Source organism: Carcharhinus amblyrhynchos, unplaced genomic scaffold (assembly GCF_965287045.1).
Source record: "Carcharhinus amblyrhynchos unplaced genomic scaffold, sCarAmb.v2.hapA chromosome_1088, whole genome shotgun sequence".
Lineage (NCBI taxonomy): Eukaryota > Metazoa > Chordata > Chondrichthyes > Carcharhiniformes > Carcharhinidae > Carcharhinus > Carcharhinus amblyrhynchos.
The window spans coordinates 12,244-39,374 of NW_027650828.1; the positions used below are offsets into that span (position 1 = coordinate 12,244).

At 54.8% G+C, this 27,131-nt stretch overlaps 1 protein-coding gene across 1 annotated transcript; it reads right to left on the reverse strand.

The window, feature by feature from the left end:
• LOC145340511 (BTB/POZ domain-containing protein 17-like) lies at positions 1–27,131 on the reverse strand. Its single transcript, XM_080184980.1, has 3 exons — positions 27,069–27,131; positions 18,259–19,668; positions 1–91 (listed from the first exon to the last, which is right to left on the reverse strand). Exon 2 carries the CDS (start codon positions 19,653–19,655, stop codon positions 18,282–18,284), a length of 1,374 nt encoding a protein of 457 aa, XP_080041106.1. The 5' UTR covers positions 19,656–19,668; positions 27,069–27,131; the 3' UTR covers positions 1–91; positions 18,259–18,281.

A 27,131-nucleotide genomic window follows, 5' to 3' on the forward strand; every position in this document is an offset into this window, starting at 1 on the left:
GCACTCAGGCGCTGGATGCACATCGATCAGGCCTTCCACACATCCCTCTCCCTCTCTCTCTCGCTCTCATTCCGTCCCTCGACACCGGAACCTGGAAAATTGAGAGGACCACGTCACATTCCTCGCAGTTTCTCCAAGGGCTCTCCGCCCTCAAATTTCCAGCGCAGACACAGCTGAGTAAAGAGGTGCACAGAATAGAACATACAACATCGACAGAGCCGTCCCCACCAGTACTGTATCCCAGTGTTATACAGCGACAGACCCGTACCCCAGTGTTATACAGAGACAGACCTGTACCCCTGTACCCCAGTGTTATACAGCGACAGACCCGTACCCCAGTGTTATACAGAGACAGACCTGTACCCCTGTACCCCAGTGTTATACAGTGACAGACCCGTCCCCCTGTACCCCAGTGTTATACAGTGACAGACCCGTCCCCCTGTACCCCAGTGTTATACAGTGACAGACCCGTCCCCCTGTACCCCAGTGTTATACAGTGACAGACCCGTCCCCCTGTACCCCAATGTTATACAGAGACAGACCCGTCCCCCTGTACCCCAGTGTTATACAGTACAAACCCGTCCCCACCAGTACTGTACCCCAGTGTTATACAACGACAGACCCATCCCCACCAGTACTGTACCCCAGTGTTATACAACGACAGACCCATCCCCACCAGTACTGTACCCCAGTGTTATACAGCGACAGACCCATCCCCACCAGTACTGTACCCCAGTGTTATACAGCGACAGACCCGTCCCCTCCAGTACTGTAGCCCAGTGTTATACAGCGACAGACCCGTCCCCACCAGTACTGTACCCCAGTGTTATACAGAGACCGACCCGTCCCCCGTACCCCAGTGTTATACAGTGACAAACCCGTCCCCCTGTACCCCAGTGTTATACAGCGACAGACCCGTCCCCACCAGTACTGTACCCCAGTGTTATACAGAGACAAACCCGTCCCCCTGTACCCCAGTGTTATACAGCGACAGACCCGTCCCCCTGTACCCCAGTGTTATACAGTGACAGACCTGTACCCCAGTACCCCAGTGTTATACAGCGACAGACCTGTCCCCCTGTACCCCAGTGTTATACAGCGACAGACCCGTCCCCCTGTACCCCAGTGTTATACAGCGACAGACCCGTCCCCCTGTACCCCAGTGTTATACAGAGACAGACCCGTCCCCCTGTACCCCAGTGTTATAGTGACAGACCCGTCCCCCTGTACCCCAGTGTTATACAGCGACAGACCCGTCCCCCTGTACCCCAGTGTTATACAGCGACAGACCTGTACCCCAGTGTTATACAGTGACAGACCCGTCCCCCTGTACCCCAGTGTTATACAGCGACAGACCCGTCCCCCTGTACCCCAGTGTTATACAGTGACAGACCTGTACCCCTGTACCCCAGTGTTATACAGTGACAGACCCGTCCCCCTGTACCCCAGTGTTATACAGCGACAGACCCGTCCGCCTGTACCCCAGTGTTACACAGCGACAGACCTGTACCCCAGTGCTATACAGCGACAGACCTGTACCCCAGTGTTATACAGTGACAGACCCGTCCCCCTGTACCCCAGTGTTATACAGCGACAGACCCGTCCCCCTGTACCCCAGTGTTATACAGTGACAGACCTGTACCCCTGTACCCCAGTGTTATACAGTGACAGACCCGTCCCCCTGTACCCCAGTGTTATACAGCGACAGACCAGTACCCCAGTGTTATACAGCGACAGACCTGTACCCCAGTGTTATACAGTGACAGACCCGTCCCCCTGTACCCCAGTGTTATACAGCGACAGACCTGTACCCCAGTGTTATACAGCAACAGACCCGTCCCCCTGTACCCCAGTGTTATACAGCGACAGACCTGTACCCCTGTACCCCAGTGTTATACAGTGACAGACCCGTCCCCCTGTACCCCAGTGTTATACAGCGACAGACCCATCCCCCTGTACCCCAGTGTTATACTGTGACAAACCCGTCCCCACCAGTACTGTAACCCAGTGTTATACAGCGACAGACCCGTCCCCACCAGTACTGTAACCCAGTGTTATACAGTGTCAGACCCGTCCCCCTGTACCCCAGTGTTATACAGAGACAGACCTAAACCCCAGTGTCATATAGCGACAGACCCGTGCCCCTGTACCCCAGTGTTATACAGCGACAGACCCGTTCCCCTGTACCCCAGTGTTATACAGCGACAGACCCATCCCCACCAGTACTGTACCCCAGTATTATACAGCGACAGACCCGTCCCCCTGTACCCCAGTGTTATACAGCGACAGACCCGTCCCCACCAGTACTGTACCCCAGTGTTATACAGCGACAGACCCGTCCCCACCAGTACTGTACCCCAGTGTTATACAGTGACAGACCCGTCCCCCTGTACCCCAGTGTTATACAGTGACAGACCCGTCCCCGCCAGTACTGTACCCCAGTCTTATACAGCGACAGACCCGTCCCCACCAGTACTGTACCCCAGTGTTATACAGCGAGAGACCCGTCACCACCAGTACTGTACCCCAGTGTTATACAGAGACAGACCCGTCCCCACCAGTACTGTACCCCAGTGTTATACAGCGACAGACCCGTCCCCACCAGTACTGTACCCCAGTGTTATACAGCGAGAGACCCGTCACCACCAGTACTGTACCCCAGTGTTATACAGAGACAGACCCGTCCCCACCAGTACTGTACCCCAGTGTTATACAGTGACAGACCTGTCCCCCATACTCCAGTGTTATACAGCGACAGACCAGTCCCCCTGTACCCCAGTGTTATACAGCGACAGACCCGTCCCCCTGTACCCCAGTGTTGTACAGCGACAGACCCGTACCCCAGTGTTATACAGCGACAGACCCGTCCCCCTGTACCCCAGTGTTATAGTGACAGACCCGTCCCCACCAGTACTGTACCCCAGTGTTATACAGCGACAGACCCATCCCCTCCAGTACTGTACCCCAGTGTTATACAGCGACAGACCCGTCCCCACCAGTACTGTACCCCAGTGTTATACAGAGACAGACCCGTCCCCCTGTACCCCAGTGTTATACAGCGACAGACCCGTCCCCCTGTACCCCAGTGTTATACAGCGACAGACCCGTCCCCACCAGTACTGTACCCCAGTGTTATACAGAGACAAACCCGTCCCCCTGTACCCCAGTGTTATACAGTGACAGACCCGTCCTCCTGTACCCCAGTGTTATACAGCGACAGACCCGTCCCCACCAGTACTGTACCCCAGTGTTATACAGAGACAGACCCGTCCCCTGTACCCCAGTGTGATACAGCGACAGACCCGTCTCCCTGTACCCCAGTATTATACAGCGACAGACCCATCCCCACCAGTACTGTACCCCAGTGTTATACAGCGACAGACCCGTCCCCCTGTACCCCAGTGTTATACAGCGACAGACCCGTCCCCACCAGTACTGTACCCCAGTGTTATACAGTGACAGACCCTTCCCCTGTACCCCAGTGTTATACAGTGACAGACCCGTCCCCCTGTACCCCAGTGTTATACAGCGACAGACCCGTCCCCCGTACCCCAGTGTGATACAGGGACAGACCCGTCTCCCTGTACCCCAGTGTTATACAGCGACAGACCCATCCCCACCAGTACTGTACCCCAGTGTTATACAGCGACAGACCCGTCCCCACCAGTACTGTACCCGTGTTATACAGTGACAGACCCGCCCCCTGTACCCCAGTGTTATACAGTGACAGACCCGTCCCCCTGTACCCCAGTGTTATACAGCGACAGACCCGTCCCCACCAGTACTGTACCCGTGTTATACAGCGACAGACCCGTCCCCACCAGTACTGTACCCCAGTGTTATACAGCGACAGACCCGTCCCCACCAGTACTGTACCCCAGTGTTATACAGCGACAGACCCGTCCCCACCAGTACTGTACCCCAGTGTTATACAGAGACACACCCGTCCCCACCAGTACTGTACCCCAGTGTTATACAGCGACAGACCCGTCCCCACCAGTACTGTACCCCAGTGTTATAGTGACAGACCCATCTCCACCAGTACTGTACCCCAGTGTTATACAGCGACAGACTCATCCCCACCAGTACTGTACCCCAGTGTTATACAGCGACAGACCGATCCCCACCAGTACTGTACCCCAGTGTTATACAGCGACAGACCCGTCCCTACCAGTACTGTACCCCAGTGTTATACAGAGACAGACCCGTCCCTCTGTACCCCAGTGTTATACAGCGACAGACCCGTCCCCCTGTACCCCAGTATTATACACTGACACACCCGTCCCCCTGTACCCCAGTGTTATACAGTGACAGACCCGTCCCCCTGTACCCCAGTGTTATACAGTGACAGACCCATCCCTACCAGTACTGTACCCCAGTGATATACACTGACACACCCGTCCCCCTGTACCCCAGTGTTATACAGTGTCAGGCCCGTCCCCCGTACCCCAGTGTTATACAGAGACAGACCCGTCCCCCTGTACCCCAGTGTTATACAGTGACAGACCCGTCCCCCTGTACCCCAGTGTTATACAGCGACAGACCCGTCCCCACCAGTACTGTACCCCAGTGTTATACAGTGACAGACCCATCCCCACCAGTACTGTACCCCAGTGTTATACAGCGACAGACCCGTCCCCACCAGTACTGTACCCCAGTGTTATACAGCGACAGACCCATCCCCACCAGTACTGTACCCCAGTGTTATACAGCGACAGACCCGTCCCCACCAGTACTGTACCCCAGTGTTATACAGCGACAGACCCGTCCCCACCAGTACTGTACCCCAGTGTTATACAGCGACAGACCCGTCCCCACCAGTACTGTACCCCAGTGTTATACAGAGACAGACCCGTCCCCCTGTACCCCAGTGTTATACAATGACAGACCCGTCCCCCTGTACCCCAGTGTTATACAGTGACAGACCCGTCCCCCTGTACCCCAGTGTTATACAGCGACAGACCCGTCCCCACCAGTACTGTACCCCAGTGTTATACAGAGACAGACCCGTCCCCCTGTACCCCAGTGTTATACAATGACAGACCCGTCCCCCTGTACCCCAGTGTTATACAGCGACAGACCCGTCCCCACCAGTACTGTACCCCAGTGTTATACAGAGACAGACCCGTCCCCCTGTACCCCAGTGTTATACAATGACAGACCCGTCCCCCTGTACCCCAGTGTTATACAGTGACAGACCCGTCCCCCTGTACCCCAGTGTTATACAGCGACAGACCCGCCCCCACCAGTACTGTACCCCAGTGTTATACAGCAACAGACCCGTCCCCACCAGTACTGTACCCCAGTGTTATACAGCGACAGACCCGTCCCCACCAGTACTGTACCCCAGTGTTATACAGCGACAGACCCGTCCCCACCAGTACTGTACCCCAGTGTTATACAGCGACAGACCTGTCCCCACCAGTACTGTACCCCAGTGTTATACAGTGACAGACCCGTCCCCCTGTACCCCAGTGTTATACAGCCATAGACCCATCCCCCTGTACCCCAGTGTTATACAGTGTCAGACCCGTCCCCACCAGTACTGTACCCCAGTGTTATACAGTGACAGACCCATCCCCCTGTACCCCAGTGTTATACAGCGACAGACCCGTCCCCCTGTACCCCAGTGTTATACAGTGACAGACCCGTCCCCCTGTACCCCAGTGTTATACAGGGACAGACCCGTCCCCCTGTACCCCAGTATTATACAGCGACAGACCCGTCCCCACCAGTACTGTACCCCAATGTTATACAGCAACAGACCCATCGCCACCAGTACTGTACCCCAATGTTATACAGCGACAGACCCGTCCCCACCAGTACTGTACCCCAATGTTATACAGCAACAGACCCGTCGCCACCAGTACTGTACCCCAGTGTTATACAGTGACAGACCCGTCCCCCTGTACCCCAGTGTTATACAGCGACAGACCCGTCCCCACCACTACTGTACCCCAGTGTTATACAGTGACAGACCCATCCCCACCAGTACTGTACCCCAGTGTTATACAGCGACAGACCCGTCCCCACCAGTACTGTACCCCAGTGTTATACAGCGACAGACCCATCCCCACCAGTACTGTACCCCAGTGTTATACAGCGACAGACCCGTCCCCACCAGTACTGTACCCCAGTGTTATACAGCGACAGACCCGTCCCCACCAGTACTGTACCCCAGTGTTATACAGCGACAGACCCGTCCCCACCAGTACTGTACCCCAGTGTTATACAGAGACAGACCCGTCCCCCTGTACCCCAGTGTTATACAATGACAGACCCGTCCCCCTGTACCCCAGTGTTATACAGTGACAGACCCGTCCCCCTGTACCCCAGTGTTATACAGCGACAGACCCGTCCCCACCAGTACTGTACCCCAGTGTTATACAGAGACAGACCCGTCCCCCTGTACCCCAGTGTTATACAATGACAGACCCGTCCCCCTGTACCCCAGTGTTATACAGCGACAGACCCGTCCCCACCAGTACTGTACCCCAGTGTTATACAGAGACAGACCCGTCCCCCTGTACCCCAGTGTTATACAATGACAGACCCGTCCCCCTGTACCCCAGTGTTATACAGTGACAGACCCGTCCCCCTGTACCCCAGTGTTATACAGCGACAGACCCGCCCCCACCAGTACTGTACCCCAGTGTTATACAGCAACAGACCCGTCCCCACCAGTACTGTACCCCAGTGTTATACAGCGACAGACCCGTCCCCACCAGTACTGTACCCCAGTGTTATACAGCGACAGACCCGTCCCCACCAGTACTGTACCCCAGTGTTATACAGCGACAGACCTGTCCCCACCAGTACTGTACCCCAGTGTTATACAGTGACAGACCCGTCCCCCTGTACCCCAGTGTTATACAGCCATAGACCCATCCCCCTGTACCCCAGTGTTATACAGTGTCAGACCCGTCCCCACCAGTACTGTACCCCAGTGTTATACAGTGACAGACCCGTCCCCCTGTACCCCAGTGTTATACAGTGACAGACCCGTCCCCCTGTACCCCAGTGTTATACAGGGACAGACCCGTCCCCCTGTACCCCAGTATTATACAGCGACAGACCCGTCCCCACCAGTACTGTACCCCAATGTTATACAGCAACAGACCCATCGCCACCAGTACTGTACCCCAATGTTATACAGCGACAGACCCGTCCCCACCAGTACTGTACCCCAATGTTATACAGCAACAGACCCGTCGCCACCAGTACTGTACCCCAGTGTTATACAGTGACAGACCCGTCCCCCTGTACCCCAGTGTTATACAGCGACAGACCCGTCCCCACCACTACTGTACCCCAGTGTTATACAGCGACAGACCCGTCCCCACCAGTACTGTACCCCAGTGTTATACAGTGACAGACCCGTCCCCCTGTACCCCAGTGTTATACAGTGACAGACCCGTCCTCCTGTACCCCAGTGTTATACAGCGACAGACCCGTCCCCACCAGTACTGTACCCCAGTGTTATACAGCGACAGACCCGTCCCACTGTACCCCAGTGTTATACAGCGACAGACCCGTCCCCACCAGTACTGTACCCCAGTGTTATACAGTGACAGACCCTTCCCCTGTACCCCAGTGTTATACAGCGACAGACCCGTCCCCCGTACCCCAGTGTGATACAGGGACAGACCCGTCTCCCTGTACCCCAGTGTTATACAGCGACAGACCCATCCCCACCAGTACTGTACCCTAGTGTTATACAGCGACAGACCCGTCCCCACCAGTACTGTACCCCAGTGTTATACAGTGACAGACCCGTCCCCACCAGTACTGTACCCGTGTTATACAGCGACAGACCCGTCCCCACCAGTACTGTACCCCAGTGTTATACAGCGACAGACCCGTCCCCACCAGTACTGTACCCGTGTTATACAGCGACAGACCCGTCCCCACCAGTACTGTAACCCAGTGTTATACAGTGTCAGACCCGTCCCCCTGTACCCCAGTGTTATACAGAGACAGACCTAAACCCCAGTGTCATATAGCGACAGACCCGTGCCCCTGTACCCCAGTGTTATACAGCGACAGACCCGTTCCCCTGTACCCCAGTGTTATACAGCGACAGACCCATCCCCACCAGTACTGTACCCCAGTATTATACAGCGACAGACCCGTCCCCCTGTACCCCAGTGTTATACAGCGACAGACCCGTCCCCACCAGTACTGTACCCCAGTGTTATACAGCGACAGACCCGTCCCCACCAGTACTGTACCCCAGTGTTATACAGTGACAGACCCGTCCCCCTGTACCCCAGTGTTATACAGTGACAGACCCGTCCCCGCCAGTACTGTACCCCAGTCTTATACAGCGACAGACCCGTCCCCACCAGTACTGTACCCCAGTGTTATACAGCGAGAGACCCGTCACCACCAGTACTGTACCCCAGTGTTATACAGAGACAGACCCGTCCCCACCAGTACTGTACCCCAGTGTTATACAGCGACAGACCCGTCCCCACCAGTACTGTACCCCAGTGTTATACAGCGAGAGACCCGTCACCACCAGTACTGTACCCCAGTGTTATACAGAGACAGACCCGTCCCCACCAGTACTGTACCCCAGTGTTATACAGTGACAGACCTGTCCCCCATACTCCAGTGTTATACAGCGACAGACCAGTCCCCCTGTACCCCAGTGTTATACAGCGACAGACCCGTCCCCCTGTACCCCAGTGTTGTACAGCGACAGACCCGTACCCCAGTGTTATACAGCGACAGACCCGTCCCCCTGTACCCCAGTGTTATAGTGACAGACCCGTCCCCACCAGTACTGTACCCCAGTGTTATACAGCGACAGACCCATCCCCTCCAGTACTGTACCCCAGTGTTATACAGCGACAGACCCGTCCCCACCAGTACTGTACCCCAGTGTTATACAGAGACAGACCCGTCCCCCTGTACCCCAGTGTTATACAGCGACAGACCCGTCCCCCTGTACCCCAGTGTTATACAGCGACAGACCCGTCCCCACCAGTACTGTACCCCAGTGTTATACAGAGACAAACCCGTCCCCCTGTACCCCAGTGTTATACAGTGACAGACCCGTCCTCCTGTACCCCAGTGTTATACAGCGACAGACCCGTCCCCACCAGTACTGTACCCCAGTGTTATACAGAGACAGACCCGTCCCCTGTACCCCAGTGTGATACAGCGACAGACCCGTCTCCCTGTACCCCAGTATTATACAGCGACAGACCCATCCCCACCAGTACTGTACCCCAGTGTTATACAGCGACAGACCCGTCCCCCTGTACCCCAGTGTTATACAGCGACAGACCCGTCCCCACCAGTACTGTACCCCAGTGTTATACAGTGACAGACCCTTCCCCTGTACCCCAGTGTTATACAGTGACAGACCCGTCCCCCTGTACCCCAGTGTTATACAGCGACAGACCCGTCCCCCGTACCCCAGTGTGATACAGGGACAGACCCGTCTCCCTGTACCCCAGTGTTATACAGCGACAGACCCGTCCCCACCAGTACTGTACCCCAGTGTTATACAGTGACAGACCCGCCCCCTGTACCCCAGTGTTATACAGTGACAGACCCGTCCCCCTGTACCCCAGTGTTATACAGCGACAGACCCGTCCCCACCAGTACTGTACCCGTGTTATACAGCGACAGACCCGTCCCCACCAGTACTGTACCCCAGTGTTATACAGCGACAGACCCGTCCCCACCAGTACTGTACCCCAGTGTTATACAGCGACAGACCCGTCCCCACCAGTACTGTACCCCAGTGTTATACAGAGACACACCCGTCCCCACCAGTACTGTACCCCAGTGTTATACAGCGACAGACCCGTCCCCACCAGTACTGTACCCCAGTGTTATAGTGACAGACCCATCTCCACCAGTACTGTACCCCAGTGTTATACAGCGACAGACTCATCCCCACCAGTACTGTACCCCAGTGTTATACAGCGACAGACCGATCCCCACCAGTACTGTACCCCAGTGTTATACAGCGACAGACCCGTCCCTACCAGTACTGTACCCCAGTGTTATACAGAGACAGACCCGTCCCTCTGTACCCCAGTGTTATACAGCGACAGACCCGTCCCCCTGTACCCCAGTATTATACACTGACACACCCGTCCCCCTGTACCCCAGTGTTATACAGTGACAGACCCGTCCCCCTGTACCCCAGTGTTATACAGTGACAGACCCATCCCTACCAGTACTGTACCCCAGTGATATACACTGACACACCCGTCCCCCTGTACCCCAGTGTTATACAGTGTCAGGCCCGTCCCCCGTACCCCAGTGTTATACAGAGACAGACCCGTCCCCCTGTACCCCAGTGTTATACAGTGACAGACCCGTCCCCCTGTACCCCAGTGTTATACAGCGACAGACCCGTCCCCACCAGTACTGTACCCCAGTGTTATACAGTGACAGACCCATCCCCACCAGTACTGTACCCCAGTGTTATACAGCGACAGACCCGTCCCCACCAGTACTGTACCCCAGTGTTATACAGCGACAGACCCATCCCCACCAGTACTGTACCCCAGTGTTATACAGCGACAGACCCGTCCCCACCAGTACTGTACCCCAGTGTTATACAGCGACAGACCCGTCCCCACCAGTACTGTACCCCAGTGTTATACAGCGACAGACCCGTCCCCACCAGTACTGTACCCCAGTGTTATACAGAGACAGACCCGTCCCCCTGTACCCCAGTGTTATACAATGACAGACCCGTCCCCCTGTACCCCAGTGTTATACAGTGACAGACCCGTCCCCCTGTACCCCAGTGTTATACAGCGACAGACCCGTCCCCACCAGTACTGTACCCCAGTGTTATACAGAGACAGACCCGTCCCCCTGTACCCCAGTGTTATACAATGACAGACCCGTCCCCCTGTACCCCAGTGTTATACAGCGACAGACCCGTCCCCACCAGTACTGTACCCCAGTGTTATACAGAGACAGACCCGTCCCCCTGTACCCCAGTGTTATACAATGACAGACCCGTCCCCCTGTACCCCAGTGTTATACAGTGACAGACCCGTCCCCCTGTACCCCAGTGTTATACAGCGACAGACCCGCCCCCACCAGTACTGTACCCCAGTGTTATACAGCAACAGACCCGTCCCCACCAGTACTGTACCCCAGTGTTATACAGCGACAGACCCGTCCCCACCAGTACTGTACCCCAGTGTTATACAGCGACAGACCCGTCCCCACCAGTACTGTACCCCAGTGTTATACAGCGACAGACCTGTCCCCACCAGTACTGTACCCCAGTGTTATACAGTGACAGACCCGTCCCCCTGTACCCCAGTGTTATACAGCCATAGACCCATCCCCCTGTACCCCAGTGTTATACAGTGTCAGACCCGTCCCCACCAGTACTGTACCCCAGTGTTATACAGTGACAGACCCATCCCCCTGTACCCCAGTGTTATACAGCGACAGACCCGTCCCCCTGTACCCCAGTGTTATACAGTGACAGACCCGTCCCCCTGTACCCCAGTGTTATACAGGGACAGACCCGTCCCCCTGTACCCCAGTATTATACAGCGACAGACCCGTCCCCACCAGTACTGTACCCCAATGTTATACAGCAACAGACCCATCGCCACCAGTACTGTACCCCAATGTTATACAGCGACAGACCCGTCCCCACCAGTACTGTACCCCAATGTTATACAGCAACAGACCCGTCGCCACCAGTACTGTACCCCAGTGTTATACAGTGACAGACCCGTCCCCCTGTACCCCAGTGTTATACAGCGACAGACCCGTCCCCACCACTACTGTACCCCAGTGTTATACAGTGACAGACCCATCCCCACCAGTACTGTACCCCAGTGTTATACAGCGACAGACCCGTCCCCACCAGTACTGTACCCCAGTGTTATACAGCGACAGACCCATCCCCACCAGTACTGTACCCCAGTGTTATACAGCGACAGACCCGTCCCCACCAGTACTGTACCCCAGTGTTATACAGCGACAGACCCGTCCCCACCAGTACTGTACCCCAGTGTTATACAGCGACAGACCCGTCCCCACCAGTACTGTACCCCAGTGTTATACAGAGACAGACCCGTCCCCCTGTACCCCAGTGTTATACAATGACAGACCCGTCCCCCTGTACCCCAGTGTTATACAGTGACAGACCCGTCCCCCTGTACCCCAGTGTTATACAGCGACAGACCCGTCCCCACCAGTACTGTACCCCAGTGTTATACAGAGACAGACCCGTCCCCCTGTACCCCAGTGTTATACAATGACAGACCCGTCCCCCTGTACCCCAGTGTTATACAGCGACAGACCCGTCCCCACCAGTACTGTACCCCAGTGTTATACAGAGACAGACCCGTCCCCCTGTACCCCAGTGTTATACAATGACAGACCCGTCCCCCTGTACCCCAGTGTTATACAGTGACAGACCCGTCCCCCTGTACCCCAGTGTTATACAGCGACAGACCCGCCCCCACCAGTACTGTACCCCAGTGTTATACAGCAACAGACCCGTCCCCACCAGTACTGTACCCCAGTGTTATACAGCGACAGACCCGTCCCCACCAGTACTGTACCCCAGTGTTATACAGCGACAGACCCGTCCCCACCAGTACTGTACCCCAGTGTTATACAGCGACAGACCTGTCCCCACCAGTACTGTACCCCAGTGTTATACAGTGACAGACCCGTCCCCCTGTACCCCAGTGTTATACAGCCATAGACCCATCCCCCTGTACCCCAGTGTTATACAGTGTCAGACCCGTCCCCACCAGTACTGTACCCCAGTGTTATACAGTGACAGACCCGTCCCCCTGTACCCCAGTGTTATACAGTGACAGACCCGTCCCCCTGTACCCCAGTGTTATACAGGGACAGACCCGTCCCCCTGTACCCCAGTATTATACAGCGACAGACCCGTCCCCACCAGTACTGTACCCCAATGTTATACAGCAACAGACCCATCGCCACCAGTACTGTACCCCAATGTTATACAGCGACAGACCCGTCCCCACCAGTACTGTACCCCAATGTTATACAGCAACAGACCCGTCGCCACCAGTACTGTACCCCAGTGTTATACAGTGACAGACCCGTCCCCCTGTACCCCAGTGTTATACAGCGACAGACCCGTCCCCACCACTACTGTACCCCAGTGTTATACAGCGACAGACCCGTCCCCACCAGTACTGTACCCCAGTGTTATACAGTGACAGACCCGTCCCCCTGTACCCCAGTGTTATACAGTGACAGACCCGTCCTCCTGTACCCCAGTGTTATACAGCGACAGACCCGTCCCCACCAGTACTGTACCCCAGTGTTATACAGAGACAGACCCGTCCCCTGTACCCCAGTGTGATACAGCGACAGACCCGTCTCCCTGTACCCCAGTATTATACAGCGACAGACCCATCCCCACCAGTACTGTACCCCAGTGTTATACAGCGACAGACCCGTCCCACTGTACCCCAGTGTTATACAGCGACAGACCCGTCCCCACCAGTACTGTACCCCAGTGTTATACAGTGACAGACCCTTCCCCTGTACCCCAGTGTTATACAGCGACAGACCCGTCCCCCGTACCCCAGTGTGATACAGGGACAGACCCGTCTCCCTGTACCCCAGTGTTATACAGCGACAGACCCATCCCCACCAGTACTGTACCCTAGTGTTATACAGCGACAGACCCGTCCCCACCAGTACTGTACCCCAGTGTTATACAGTGACAGACCCGTCCCCACCAGTACTGTACCCGTGTTATACAGCGACAGACCCGTCCCCACCAGTACTGTACCCCAGTGTTATACAGCGACAGACCCGTCCCCACCAGTACTGTACCCGTGTTATACAGCGACAGACCCGTCCCCACCAGTACTGTACTCCAGTGTTATACAGCGACAGACCCATCCCCACCAGTACTGTACCCCAGTGTTATACAGCGACAGACCCGTCCCCACCAGTACTGTACCCCAGTGTTATACAGCGACAGACCCGTCCCCACCAGTACTGTACCCCAGTGTTATACAGAGACAGACCCGTCCCCACCAGTACTGTACCCCAGTGTTATACAGCGACAGACCCGTCCCCACCAGTACTGTACCCCAGTGTTATAGTGACAGACCCATCCCCACCAGTACTGTACCCCAGTGTTATACAGCGACAGACTCATCCCCACCAGTACTGTACCCCAGTGTTATACAGCGACAGACCCGTCCCCACCAGTACTGTACCCCAGTGTTACACAGCGACAGACCCGTCCCTACCAGTACTGTACCCCAGTGTTATACAGAGACAGACCCGTCCCTCTGTACCCCAGTGTTATACAGCGACAGACCCGTCCCCCTGTACCCCAGTATTATACACTGACACACCCGTCCCCCTGTACCCCAGTGTTATACAGTGACAGACCCGTCCCCCTGTACCCCAGTGTTATACAGTGACAGACCCATCTCTACCAGTACTGTACCCCAGTGTTATACACTGACACACCCGTCCCCCTGTACCCCAGTGTTATACAGTGTCAGGCCCGTCCCCCGTACCCCAGTGTTATACAGAGACAGACCCGTCCCCCTGTACCCCAGTGTTATACAGTGACAGACCCGTCCCCCTGTACCCCAGTGTTATACAGCGACAGACCCGTCCCCACCAGTACTGTACCCCAGTGTTATACAGTGACAGACCCATCCCCACCAGTACTGTACCCCAGTGTTATACAGCGACAGACCCGTCCCCACCAGTACTGTACCCCAGTGTTATACAGCGACAGACCCGTCCCCACCAGTACTGTACCCCAGTGTTATACAGCGACAGACCCGTCCCCACCAGTACTGTACCCCAGTGTTATACAGCGACAGACCTGTCCCCACCAGTACTGTACCCCAGTGTTATACAGTGACAGACCCGTCCCCCTGTACCCCAGTGTTATACAGGGACAGACCCGTCCCCCTGTACCCCAGTATTATACAGCGACAGACCCGTCCCCACCAGTACTGTACCCCAATGTTATACAGCAACAGACCCATCGCCACCAGTACTGTACCCCAATGTTATACAGCGACAGACCCGTCCCCACCAGTACTGTACCCCAATGTTATACAGCAACAGACCCGTCGCCACCAGTACTGTACCCCAGTGTTATACAGCAACAGACCCGTCCCCACCAGTACTGTACCCCAGTGTTATACAGCAACAGACCCATCCCCACCAGTACTGTACCCCAGTGTTATACAGCGACAGACCCGTCCCCACCAGTACTGTACCCCAGTATTATACAGTGACAGACCCATCCCCCTGTACCTCAGTGTTATACAGTGACAGACCCGTCCCCACCAGTACTGTACCCCAGTGTTATACAGTGACAGACCCGTCCCCCTGTACCCCAGTGTTATACAGCGACAGACCCGTCCCCACCAGTACTGTACACCAGTGTTATACAGTGACAGACCCATCCCCACCGGTACTGTACCCCAGTGTTATACAGCGACAGACCCGTCCCCACCACTACTGTACCCGTGTTAGACAACGACAGACCCGTCCCCACCAGTACTGTACCCCAGTGTTATACAGGGACAAACCCGTCCCCACCAGCACTGTACCCCAGTGTTATACAGGGACAGACCCGTCCCCACCAGTACTGTACCCCAGTGTTATACAGCGACAGACCCTTCCCCCTGTACCCCAGTGTTATACAGTGACAGACCCGTCCCCACCAGTACTGTACCCCAGTGTCATACAGTGACAGACCCGTCCCCACCAGTACTGTACCCCAGTGTCATACAGTGACAGACCAGTCCCCACCAGTACTGTACCCCAGTGTTATACAGCGACAGACCGTCCCCCTGTACCCCAGTGTTATATAGTGACAAACCCGTCCCCACCATTACTGTACCCCAGTGTTATACAGTGACAGACCTATCCCCACCAGTACTGTACCCCAGTGTTATACAGTGACAGACCCGTTCCCCACCAGTACTGTACCCCAGTGTTATACAGCAACAGACCCGTCCGCACCAGTACTGTACCCCAGTGTTATACAGCGACAGACCCGTCCCCCTGTACCCCAGTGTTATACAGTGACAGACCCGTCCCCCTGCAACCCAGTGTTATACAGTGACAGACCCGTCCCCCTGTACCCCAGTTTTATACAGTGACAGACCCATCTCCACCAGTACTGTACTCCAGTGTTATACACTGACAGACCCGTCCCCGCCAGTACTGTATCCCAGTGTTATACAGAGACAGACCCGTCCCCACCAGTACTGTGCCCTAGTGTTATACAGTGACAGACCCGTTCCCCCTGTACCCCAGTGTTATACAGTGACAGACCCGTCCCCACCAGTACTGTATCCCAGTGTTATACAGGGACAGACCCGTCCCCACCAGCACTGTACCCCAGTGTTATACAGTGACAGACCCATCCCCACCAGTACTGTACCCCAGTGTTATACAGCGACAGACCCATCCCCACCAGTACTGTACCCCAGTGTTATACAGTGACAGACCCGTCCCTACCAGTACTGTACCCCTGTGTTATACAGAGACAGACCCGTCCCCACCAGTACTGTATCCCAATGTTATACAGAGACAGACCCGTCCCCACCAGTACTGTACCCCAGTGTTATACAGTGACAGACCCGTCCCCCCCAGTACTGTACCCCAGTGTTATACAGAGACAGACCCGTCCCCACCAGTACTGTATCCCAATGTTATACAGAGACAGACCCGTCCCCACCAGTACTGTACCCCAGTGTTATACAGTGACAGACCCGTCCCCCCCAGTACTGTATCCCAGTGTTATACACGGACAGACCCGTCCCCCTGTACCCCAGTGTTATACAGCGACAGACCCGTTCCCCACCAGTATGTGCACTAGCTCCCTCTACACTGTCCCCCAATCAAACACTCCCAGGACAGGTACAGCACGGGGTTAGATACAGAGTAAAGCTCCCTCTACACTGTCCCCCAATCAAACACTCCCAGGACAGGTACAGCACGGGGTTAGATACAGAGTAAAGCTCCCTCTACACTGTCCCCCCCATCAAACACTCCCAGGACAGGTACAGCACGGGGTTAGATACAGAGTAAAGCTCCCTCTACACTGTCCCCATCAAACACTCCCAGGACAGGTACAGCACGGGGTTAGATACAGAGTAAAGCTCCCTCTACACTGTCCCCATCTAACACTCCCAGGACAGGGACAGCACGGGGTTAGATACAGAGTAAAGTTCCCTCTACACTGTCCCCCCCATCAAACACTCCCAGGACAGGTACAGCACGGGGTTAGATACAGAGTAAAGCTCCCTCTACACTGTCCCCCCATCAAACACTCCCAGGACAGGTACAGCACGGGGTTAGATACAGAGTAAAGCTCCCTCTACACTGTCCCCCCATCAAACACTCCCAGGACAGGTACAGCACGGGGTTAGATACAGAGTGAAGCTCCCTCTACACTGTCCCCCCCATCAAACACTCCCAGGACAGGTACAGCACGGGGTTAGATACAGAGTAAAGCTCCCTCTACACTGTCCCCATCAAACACTCCCAGGACAGGTACAGCACGGGGTTAGATACAGAGTAAAGCTCCCTCTACACTGTCCCCCCATCAAACACTCCCAGGACAGGTACAGCACGGGGTTAGATACAGAGTAAAGCTCCCTCTACACTGTCCCCCCCATCAAACACTCCCAGGACAGGGACAGCACGGGGTTAGATACAGAGTAAAGCTCCCTCTACACTGTCCCCCCATCAAACACTCCCAGGACAGGGACAGCACGGGGTTAGATACAGAGTAAAGCTCCCTCTACACTGTCCCCCCATCAAACACTCCCAGGACAGGTACAGCACGGGGTTAGATACAGAGTAAAGCTCCCTCTACACTGTCCCCCCCATCAAACACTCCCAGGACAGGTACAGCACGGGGTTAGATACAGAGTGAAGCTCCCTCTACACTGTCCCCCCATCAAACACTCCCAGGACAGGTACAGCACGGGGTTAGATACAGAGTAAAGCTCCCTCTACACTTCTCCCCATCAAACACTCCCAGGACAGGTACAGCACGGGGTTAGATACAGAGTAAAGCTCCCTCTACACTGTCTCCCCATCAAACACTCCCAGGACAGGTACAGCACGGGGTTAGATACAGAGTAAAGCTCCCTCTACACCGTCCCCCCCCCCCATCAAACACCCGTGCGCGCCGGGTGAGGGGCCGGGAGAGTCAGAGACACAGAGACAGAGACACAGACAGAGAGAGAGAGAGAGAGTGCCCACCCTGTGCCGGAGGGGGGGCCCTACTAGATCTTCTTCCAGCTGGTCTGCCCGATGAAGTGCAGCGTCATGGTGTCGTTGACCCGGCTGACGTACTTGCCCCGCTCGGCCGCGGGCAGCAGGTCCTCGATCTTGACGTCCTGCCAGTGGGGGATGCTGAAGGTCTTGACGTCGCAGACCAGCCAGCGCCCGGCCAGGTAGCGGTAGAAGAGGACGGCGATCTGGTGCTCGTGGGTGGCCCGGCTGCTGGAGTGGCAGCGGATGATCTTGCAGTGCAGGGCCGCTCGGTTGTTGTCCTTCAGCACCCGCTCGTACAGGCCGGGGCAGGTGCAGCGCCGCTTGGCCCCGGGGGGGGCCGGCAGCCGCACGCTGCCCCTGACCGGCCTCTCCTCCTGGACCACCAGCCGCTCGCCCTTGGGGTGGAAGGTGACGAACCACTTGGACTGCACCCGGAAGTTGCTGGTGGCGAACTCCTTGCAGAGGACGGTCTTGGTCATGGAGCTGAAGAAGTCCAGGCGCCAGGGGCTGCCGCAGCTCTTGGCCGTGTAGAGGCGCTGGCGTAGTGGGCAGGCGGCCGCCCCGTGCAGCTGCCCCACGTTCTCCTTGGTCAGGCAGCTGTCCTGGTGCAGGCCCAGGCTCTGGGCCTGCAGCTCGTCCAGCAGGGGGCGGGGGGCCAGGGGGTCGGCCCGCAGGGCCGCCAGCTCCTCGGGGCTCATCATGGGGTAGCGGAGGTGGGCCAGCAGGGAGCGGGCCGGGGCCTCGGGCCGGCGGCTCAGCCAGCGCAGCAGGGCCTGGCACAGGGCGAACTCGCTCTCCACCACCAGGTCGGAGCGGCGGAGGAGGGCCCCCATCTGGCCCTCGTCCAGGCACAGCCAGTCGGGCGAGCGCATGAAGGCGTCCAGGTTCCACGCCACGAAGGTGTCGCAGGCCTCCTCCAGGCGGGCGAAGCCCACAAAGCGGGCGTAGCGGCGCCAGGCCAGGGCCAGGTCCAGGGCGCCGGCCTGAGCCACGTTGTCCAGCAGGAAGCGCTCGCAGGCCTGGCGCAGGGGGCCCACGTCGTACTTCTCCGCCAGCCCGTGGACGGCGAAGACGTTCTCCACGCCCACGGCGATGCGGCCCGTGTAGAAGTAGCGCAAGAAGTCCTCGAAGACGCCGGCCGCCCCCTCCTCCTCCGTCAGCTCCACCGTGCCCCGCCGCCCGTCCGCCCAGCGCTCGCCCGACAGCATGGCCCGGAAGACGGTGCTGCCCAGCGCCAGCACGAAGCGGTGGGCCGGCAGCGGGCCCGCGCCGTTGACCGCCAGCCGCACGTCGCACAGCTCCTCGCTCTTGAACAGGGACGAAAGCGCCGACATGATGTGCGTCTGGTGGACGAAGGTCTCCGAGGTCTCCGAGCCGTCCATTCTCCCGGTGAACCTGGCAAGGAAGCAGAAGGGGCAGGAGGTGGGGGCAATTAATCTCTGAGTGACCCGGAGCCGCGTCAACTGAACCGCAATTAAACTCTCACTGACCCGGAGCCGCGTTAATTTAATCGCAATTAAACTCTCACTGACCCAGAGCCGCATTAATTTAATCACAATTAAACTCTCACTGACCCAGAGCTGCGTTAATTTAATCGCAATTAAACTCTCACTGACCCAGAGCCGCGTTAATTTAATCGCAATTAAACTCTAACTGACCCACTGCCGCATTAATTTAATCACAATTAAACTCTCACTGACCCAGAGCTGCGTTCATTTAATCAATTAAACTCTCACTGACCCGGAGCTGCATTAATTTAATCGCAATTAAACTCTCACTGACCCAGAGCTGCATTAATTTAATCGCAATTAAACTCTCACTGACCCAGAGCTGCGTTAATTTAATCGCAATTAAACTCTCACTGACCCGGAGCTGCGTTAATTTAATCGCAATTAAACTCTAACTGACCCACTGCCGCATTAATTTAATCACAATTAAACTCTCACTGACCCAGAGCTGCGTTAATTTAATCGCAATTAAACTCTCACTGACCCAGAGCTGCATTAATTTAATCACAATTAAACTCTCACTGACCCAGAGCTGCGTTCATTTAATCAATTAAACTCTCACTGACCCGGAGCTGCATTAATTTAATCGCAATTAAACTCTCACTGACCCAGAGCTGCATTAATTTAATCGCAATTAAACTCTCACTGACCCAGAGCTGCATTAATTTAATCGCAATTAAACTCTCACTGACCCGGAGCTGCGTTAATTTAATCGCAATTAAACTCTCACTGACCCGGAGCCGCATTAATTTAATCGCAATTAAACTCTCACTGACCCGGAGCTGCGTTAATTTAATCGCAATTAAACTCTCACTGACCCAGAGCTGCGTTCATTTAATCAATTAAACTCTCACTGACCCGGAGCTGCATTAATTTAATCACAATTAAACTCTCACTGACCCAGAGCCGCATTAATTTAATTGCAATTAAACTCTCACTGACCCAGAGCCACATTAATTTAATCGCAATTAAACTCTCACTGACCCAGAGCTGTGTTAATTTAATCGCAATTAAACTCTCACTGACCCAGAGCCGCATTAATTTAATCACAATTAAACTCTCACTGACCCGGAGCCACGTTAACTTAATCGCAATTAACCTCTGAGCTTACTTAATTGCAATTATTCTCTAACTGACCCGTGACCACGCTTACTTAACCTGCAACCAAACTCGGGACCAGGGCGAATCCATGCTTGCTAAGTTGCAATTCGACTCTGGCCCGCGGCCTGGCTAACTTAACCTGCAATTGAACTTTGACCAGAGGCCAGGCTTAAGACAATAATCTGCTTTCATAGGCCACGTGATGACCTATCGATTTTCCGACAATAGGACAGGTCTACGGCTGTCAACAACATCGAATTCAAATCTGATAGGTTCTTGGTCACGGGTTGAGTGCCTGCTTTAAATTGATTGGGCCAGAATCAGACGACAACAGTTTGTCTTTGTCTAGACGGCTGCTCGACTGTCTGATGCGAATGTTCCAGTCTGGGACTCTGGGTGCACTCTGCATCTTAACCCTCCGAGCACCGAACCAAATGCCAGCCCTTAAAGGGATCACACACTTTTCTTTCCTCTCGAGCATTTTAACAATTTTTTAACATCACACCTTCACAAACTTAATTCCGCAACACTACGATCCCCTAGTTCTAGACACCCACACCCCCCAAACCATCGGGAACACTTTTTTGTGAATCTAACCCTGTTAGAATTTTGTAAGTTTCTATGAGAACCCCCTCTCACTCTTCTAAACTCCATTGAATATAATCCTAACCGACTGAGTCTCTCCTCATACGACAGACCTGCCATCCCAGGAATCAGCCTGGTAAACCCTCGCTGTGCTCCCTCTATAACAAGGACATCCTTCCTCAGATAAGGAGACCTAAACTGCTCACAATACTCCAGGTGTGGCCTCACCAACACCCTGTACAATTGCAGCAATATATCCCTATCCTCAAATCTTGTCGCTATGAAGGCCAACGTACCATTTGCCTTCTTTACAGCCTGCTGCACCTGCGCGCTTACTGACAGCGACTCCAAGATCTCCACCTCTCTCAGTTTACACCCCATTCAAGTGAGAATTGTCTTCCCATCATTGCAACCAAAGTGGATAATCTCACATTCATCCACTTCCAAACAAATGGGGCTGGCACACTGGGTTAGCACTGCTGTCTCACAGCGCCAGGGACCCGGGTTCGATTCCCGGGGGGGGGGGGCACGGTGACACAGTGGGTTAGCACTGCTGTCTCACAGCGCCAGGGACCCGGGTTCGATTCCCGGGGACACGGTGACACAGTGCGTTAGCACTGCTGTCTCACACAAACTTTTACAGATGCCCCCCATAGAAAGCATTCTTTCTGGTTGGATCACAGCTCGGTCTGGGCTCCTGCTCTGCCCAAGACCGCAAGGAACTACAAAAGGGGTGGTGAATGTAGCCCCCAATCCCATCACACAAACCAGCCTCCCATCCGTTGACTCCGTCTACACTTCCCGCTGCCTCGGGGGAAAAGCAGCCGGCATAATCAAGGACCCCCACCCCACACACCCCGGACATTCTCTCTTCCACCTTCTTCCGTCAGGGAAAAAGATACAAAAGTCTGAGGTCCCGTACCGACCGACTCAAGAACAGCTTCTTCCCTGCTGCTGTCAGACTTTTGAATGGACCCACCTCGCATTAAGCTGATCTTTCTCTACACCCTCGCTGTGACTGTAATACTACATTCTGCACCCTCCTCCTCTCCTTCTCTATGAACGGTATGCTTTGTCTGTATAGCGCACAAGAAACAATACTTTTCACCGTACCCCAGTGACAATAATAAATCAAATATTAAGCTGATCTTTCTCTACACCCTCGCTGTGACTGTAACACTACATTCTGCACCCTCCTCCTTTCCTTCTCTATGAACGGTATGCTTTGTCTGTATAGCGCGCAAGAAACAATACTTTTCGCTGTATCCCAGTGACAATAATAAATCACTTCACATTTTCCCACATTATATTCTATCAGCCAGGTTTTTGCCCACTGACTGACTTTAGCTAGTCTGCTCTTTATTTACCTGTGACAATAATAAATCAAATTCTCTGTCCCTCAATTTTGTATACCTCGATCACGTTACCCTCCCCCCCTCCTCTGCTCTAGGGAAAAGAATCCCAGCCTCTCTTCACACTCCAGCCCAGGCAACATCCTGCGGATCGTGTCTGCTCCCTCGCTCTCTCCCTCTCTCCTTAATGCAAGGACATCCTTCCTATGGTGCTGTGGCCAGAACTGCACACAATAGTCTAACTGTGGCCTCGCCAATGTTTTATACAGCTCCCATCGTAAGCGGCACCCCCCCCCCCCCACCGCTCTTACATTCTACACTTGGCTAATAAAGGCAAGTGTTCCCTCCTTAACCACCTTATCAACCTGTCTTCAGGGGTCCTTAGACACGCACCCCAAGGTCCCTCTAAGTCCTCTGTCCTACGGGCCATTGTGTAATCGGAGGGGAGGGGTCAGATACTCCAAAGACCACCACAAAGATGGTCGGGCTTGTACGGGTTGCAGCTGTAGCACGTGGCAGCTGCGCCCAGCTGTGACAGCGCGAGGAGGCTCGGCTCAGAGTCATCGACCGGGAGGCCGAGCTGCAGACGCTGCGGCGCCTCAGTGGGGCAGGCGATGGGAAAGATTTCCTTTGTTCCAGAAGGTGGTCGCAGCCCTTAGCCGAAGAACATCAGGATCGAGGGCTGGCGGGGGATGGGTATGGCAGAGGGAGGCCATTCAGCCCTCTGAGCTCCTTCTGCCATCCCGTTAGATCACCCCTGATGTTTATTTTCTTGAACGTCTTTCACGGGGACCGGGGCGCCGCTGGCTGGGTCACACAGTGGCTCGCTCGAGCAGTTCGGGGGCAGGTAAGAGTCAGACTGTAGGCCAGGCTGGGTGAGAACGGCAGACTTCCGTTCCGCGAACCAGCCGGGGTTCGAGGACGTTTCATTTCCAATTTATTCCCCCTCTAGCGGCTGTTTATCGAATCACAGAATCCCGACAGCACAGGAGGCGGCCATTCAGCCCATCGAGTCTGCGCCGACCACAATCCCACGCAGGCCCTATTCCCGTAACCCCACACATTTACCCTGCTAATCCGCCTGACACTAAGAGGCAATTTAGCACCTAATCTGTACATCTTTCAGGCTGTGGGAGGAAACCAGAGCACCTGGAGGAAAACCCACGCAGACACGGGGAGAACGTGCAAACTCCACACAGACAGTGACCTGAGGCCGGGAATCGAACCCCTGGTCTTGAATTTAAACTCCTGAAGTCTGATTCTAACCCTGATAATGCAGATTTCAATGGCTTTTTCAAACCCTGTATAATAAAGGGATATTAATCTCAACAATGCTGATTTTGAGAGATTATTGCAACAATAGTCAGAATTTATCCCTAATCTGATTTCAATGGGATATTAAGACTTACAATTGGATATTCGTGGGATTTTCAGAGCTATGTTATGTATTTCTGGGACCTGGGGCCATTCAGTACCAGCACATTTTGGATTTAGGGTTATATATCTGGGTCCTGGGTCAGTGTATCAGGCTCCAGGCCCCCCCTGCTATGTGACTAACGCTGATATTTGCCCTCTGGGAGTATATATTTTGGGTTTGGGGCTGTATATTTGGGTCCTGGGTCTGTATATCAGGTTCCTGGTCCCCTCTGCTGTGTGACTAAGGCTGACATTTGCCCTCTGGGGGTACATATTTTGGGTTTGGGGGTGTTTCTCTGGCTCCAGGGTCTCTATGCTGTATTATTAACGCTGATATTTGGGTCCTGGGTCAGCCTTTCTGGGTTTGGGGGTATATATTTTGGATTGGGGGTATATCTATCAGGCTCCTGGGTCAGTATACCAGGGTCACTGACATTTCCCCCTGGGGTATATATTTGGGTTTGGGGCTGTATATCTGGGTCAGTATATACCAGGGTCACGAACACTGACATTTGCCCCCTGGGGTATATATATTGGATTGGGGTGTATATATCTGGGCTTGGGTCAGTAAATACCAGGGTCACTGACATTTGCCCCCTGGGGTATATATTTTGGTTTGGGGGTGTATCTATCAGATTCCTGAGTCAGTATATACCAGGCTCACTGACATTTACCCCCTGAGGGCTTATATATTTTGGATTGGGGGTATATATATTAAATTGGGGTGTATATATCTGGGCTTGGGTCAGTATATACAAGGGTCACTGACATTTACCCCCCCCCCCAGAGGTATATATATTGAATTGGGGTTATATATATTGGTTTGGGGGTGTATATATCAGGCTCACTGATATTTATCCCGCTGGGATATAAATATATCTGGGGTTTGGGGGGGGTGCATATATACCTGGGGTTTGGGGGGGGGGGTGGTGCATATATATCTGGGGTTTGGGGGGTATATATCTGGGGTTTGGGGGGGGTGTATATACCTGGGGTTTGGGGGGGTGTATATACCTGGGGTTTGGGGGGGTGTATATACCTGGGGTTTGGGGGGGTGTATATACCTGGGGTTTGGGGGTGTATATATACCTGGGGTTTGGGGGTGTATATACCTGGGGTTTGGGGGGGGTGTATATATACCTGGGGTTTGGGGGTGTATATACCTGGGGTTTGGGGGTGTATATATACCTGGGGTTTGGGGGTGTATATACACCTGGGGTTTGGGGGGGGTGTATATATACCTGGGGTTTGGGGGGGTATATACCTGGGGTTTGGGGGGTGTATATACCTGGGGTTTGGGGGGTGTATATACCTGGGGTTTGGGGGGTGTATATACCTGGGGTTTGGGGGGGGGTATATACCTGGGGTTTGGGGGGGTGTATATACCTGGGGTTTGGGGGGGTGTATATACCTGGGGTTTGGGGGGGTGTATATACCTGGGGTTTGGGGGGGGTGTATATACCTGGGGTTTGGGGGGGGTGTATATACCTGGGGTTTGGGGGGGTGTATATACCTGGGGTTTGGGGGGGGGTATATACCTGGGGTTTGGGGGGGGTGTATATACCTGGGGTTTGGGGGGGTGTATATACCTGGGGTTTGGGGGGGGTATATACCTGGGGTTTGGGGGGGGGTATATACCTGGGATTTGGGGGGGGTATATACCTGGGGTTTGGGGGGGGGGTGTATATATCTGGGGTTTGGGGGTGTATATATCTGGGGTTTGGGGGGGGTGTATATACCTGGGGTTTGGGGGGTGTATATACCTGGGGTTTGGGGGGGGGTGTATATACCTGGGGTTTGGGGGGGGTGTATATACCTGGGGTTTGGGGGGGGTGTATATACCTGGGGTTTGGGGGGGGTGTATATACCTGGGGTTTGGGGGGGGTGTATATACCTGGGGTTTGGGGGGGGTGTATATACCTGGGGTTTGGGGGGGGTGTATATACCTGGGGTTTGGGGGGGGTGTATATACCTGGGGTTTGGGGGGGGTGTATATACCTGGGGTTTGGGGGGGGTGTATATACCTGGGGTTTGGGGGGGTGTATGTACCTGGGGTTTGGGGGGGGTGTATATATCTGGGGTTTGGGGGGGGGGGGTATATACCTGGGGTTTGGGGGGGGTGTATATATCTGGGGTTTGGGGGGGTGTATACCTGGGGTTTGGGGGGGTGTATATATCTGGGGTTTGGGGGGGGTGTATATACCTGGGGTTTGGGGGGGGGGTATATACCTGGGGTTTGGGGGGGTGTATATACCTGGGGTTTGGGGGGGTGTATATACCTGGGGTTTGGGGGGGTGTATATACCTGGGGTTTGGGGGGGGTGTATATACCTGGGGTTTGGGGGGGGTGTATATACCTGGGGTTTGGGGGGGGGGTGTATATACCTGGGGTTTGGGGGGGGTATATATATCTGGGGTTTGGGGGGGGTGTATATACCTGGGGTTTGGGGGGGTGTATATACCTGGGGTTTGGGGGGGTGTATATACCTGGGGTTGGTGGGGGGGGTGTATATACCTGGGGTTTGGGGGGGGGTATATACCTGGGGTTTGGGGGGGTGTATATACCTGGGGTTTGGGGGGGTGTATATACCTGGGGTTTGGGGGGGGGTGTATATACCTGGGGTTTGGGGGGTGTATATACCTGGGGTTTGGGGGGGTATATACCAGGCTCTCTGATATTTACCCCCCCCCAGGGGTCCAGGGGATTTCCTGTCCGCCGACACTATTTCCATTTAAAGGGATCCTCTCTCTCCCCCGACTCCGGCCGTTATCAATGTTAGAGCTCTCACCCCCCCCCTCCCCGGGCTCGGTCCCTCGCTCGGCGGCTCTCTCACTGCCTCCGCTGCCGGTGTGTCTCCCTCAGTCTCTGCCTCTCTCTCTCTCCCTCCGCCTCCGCT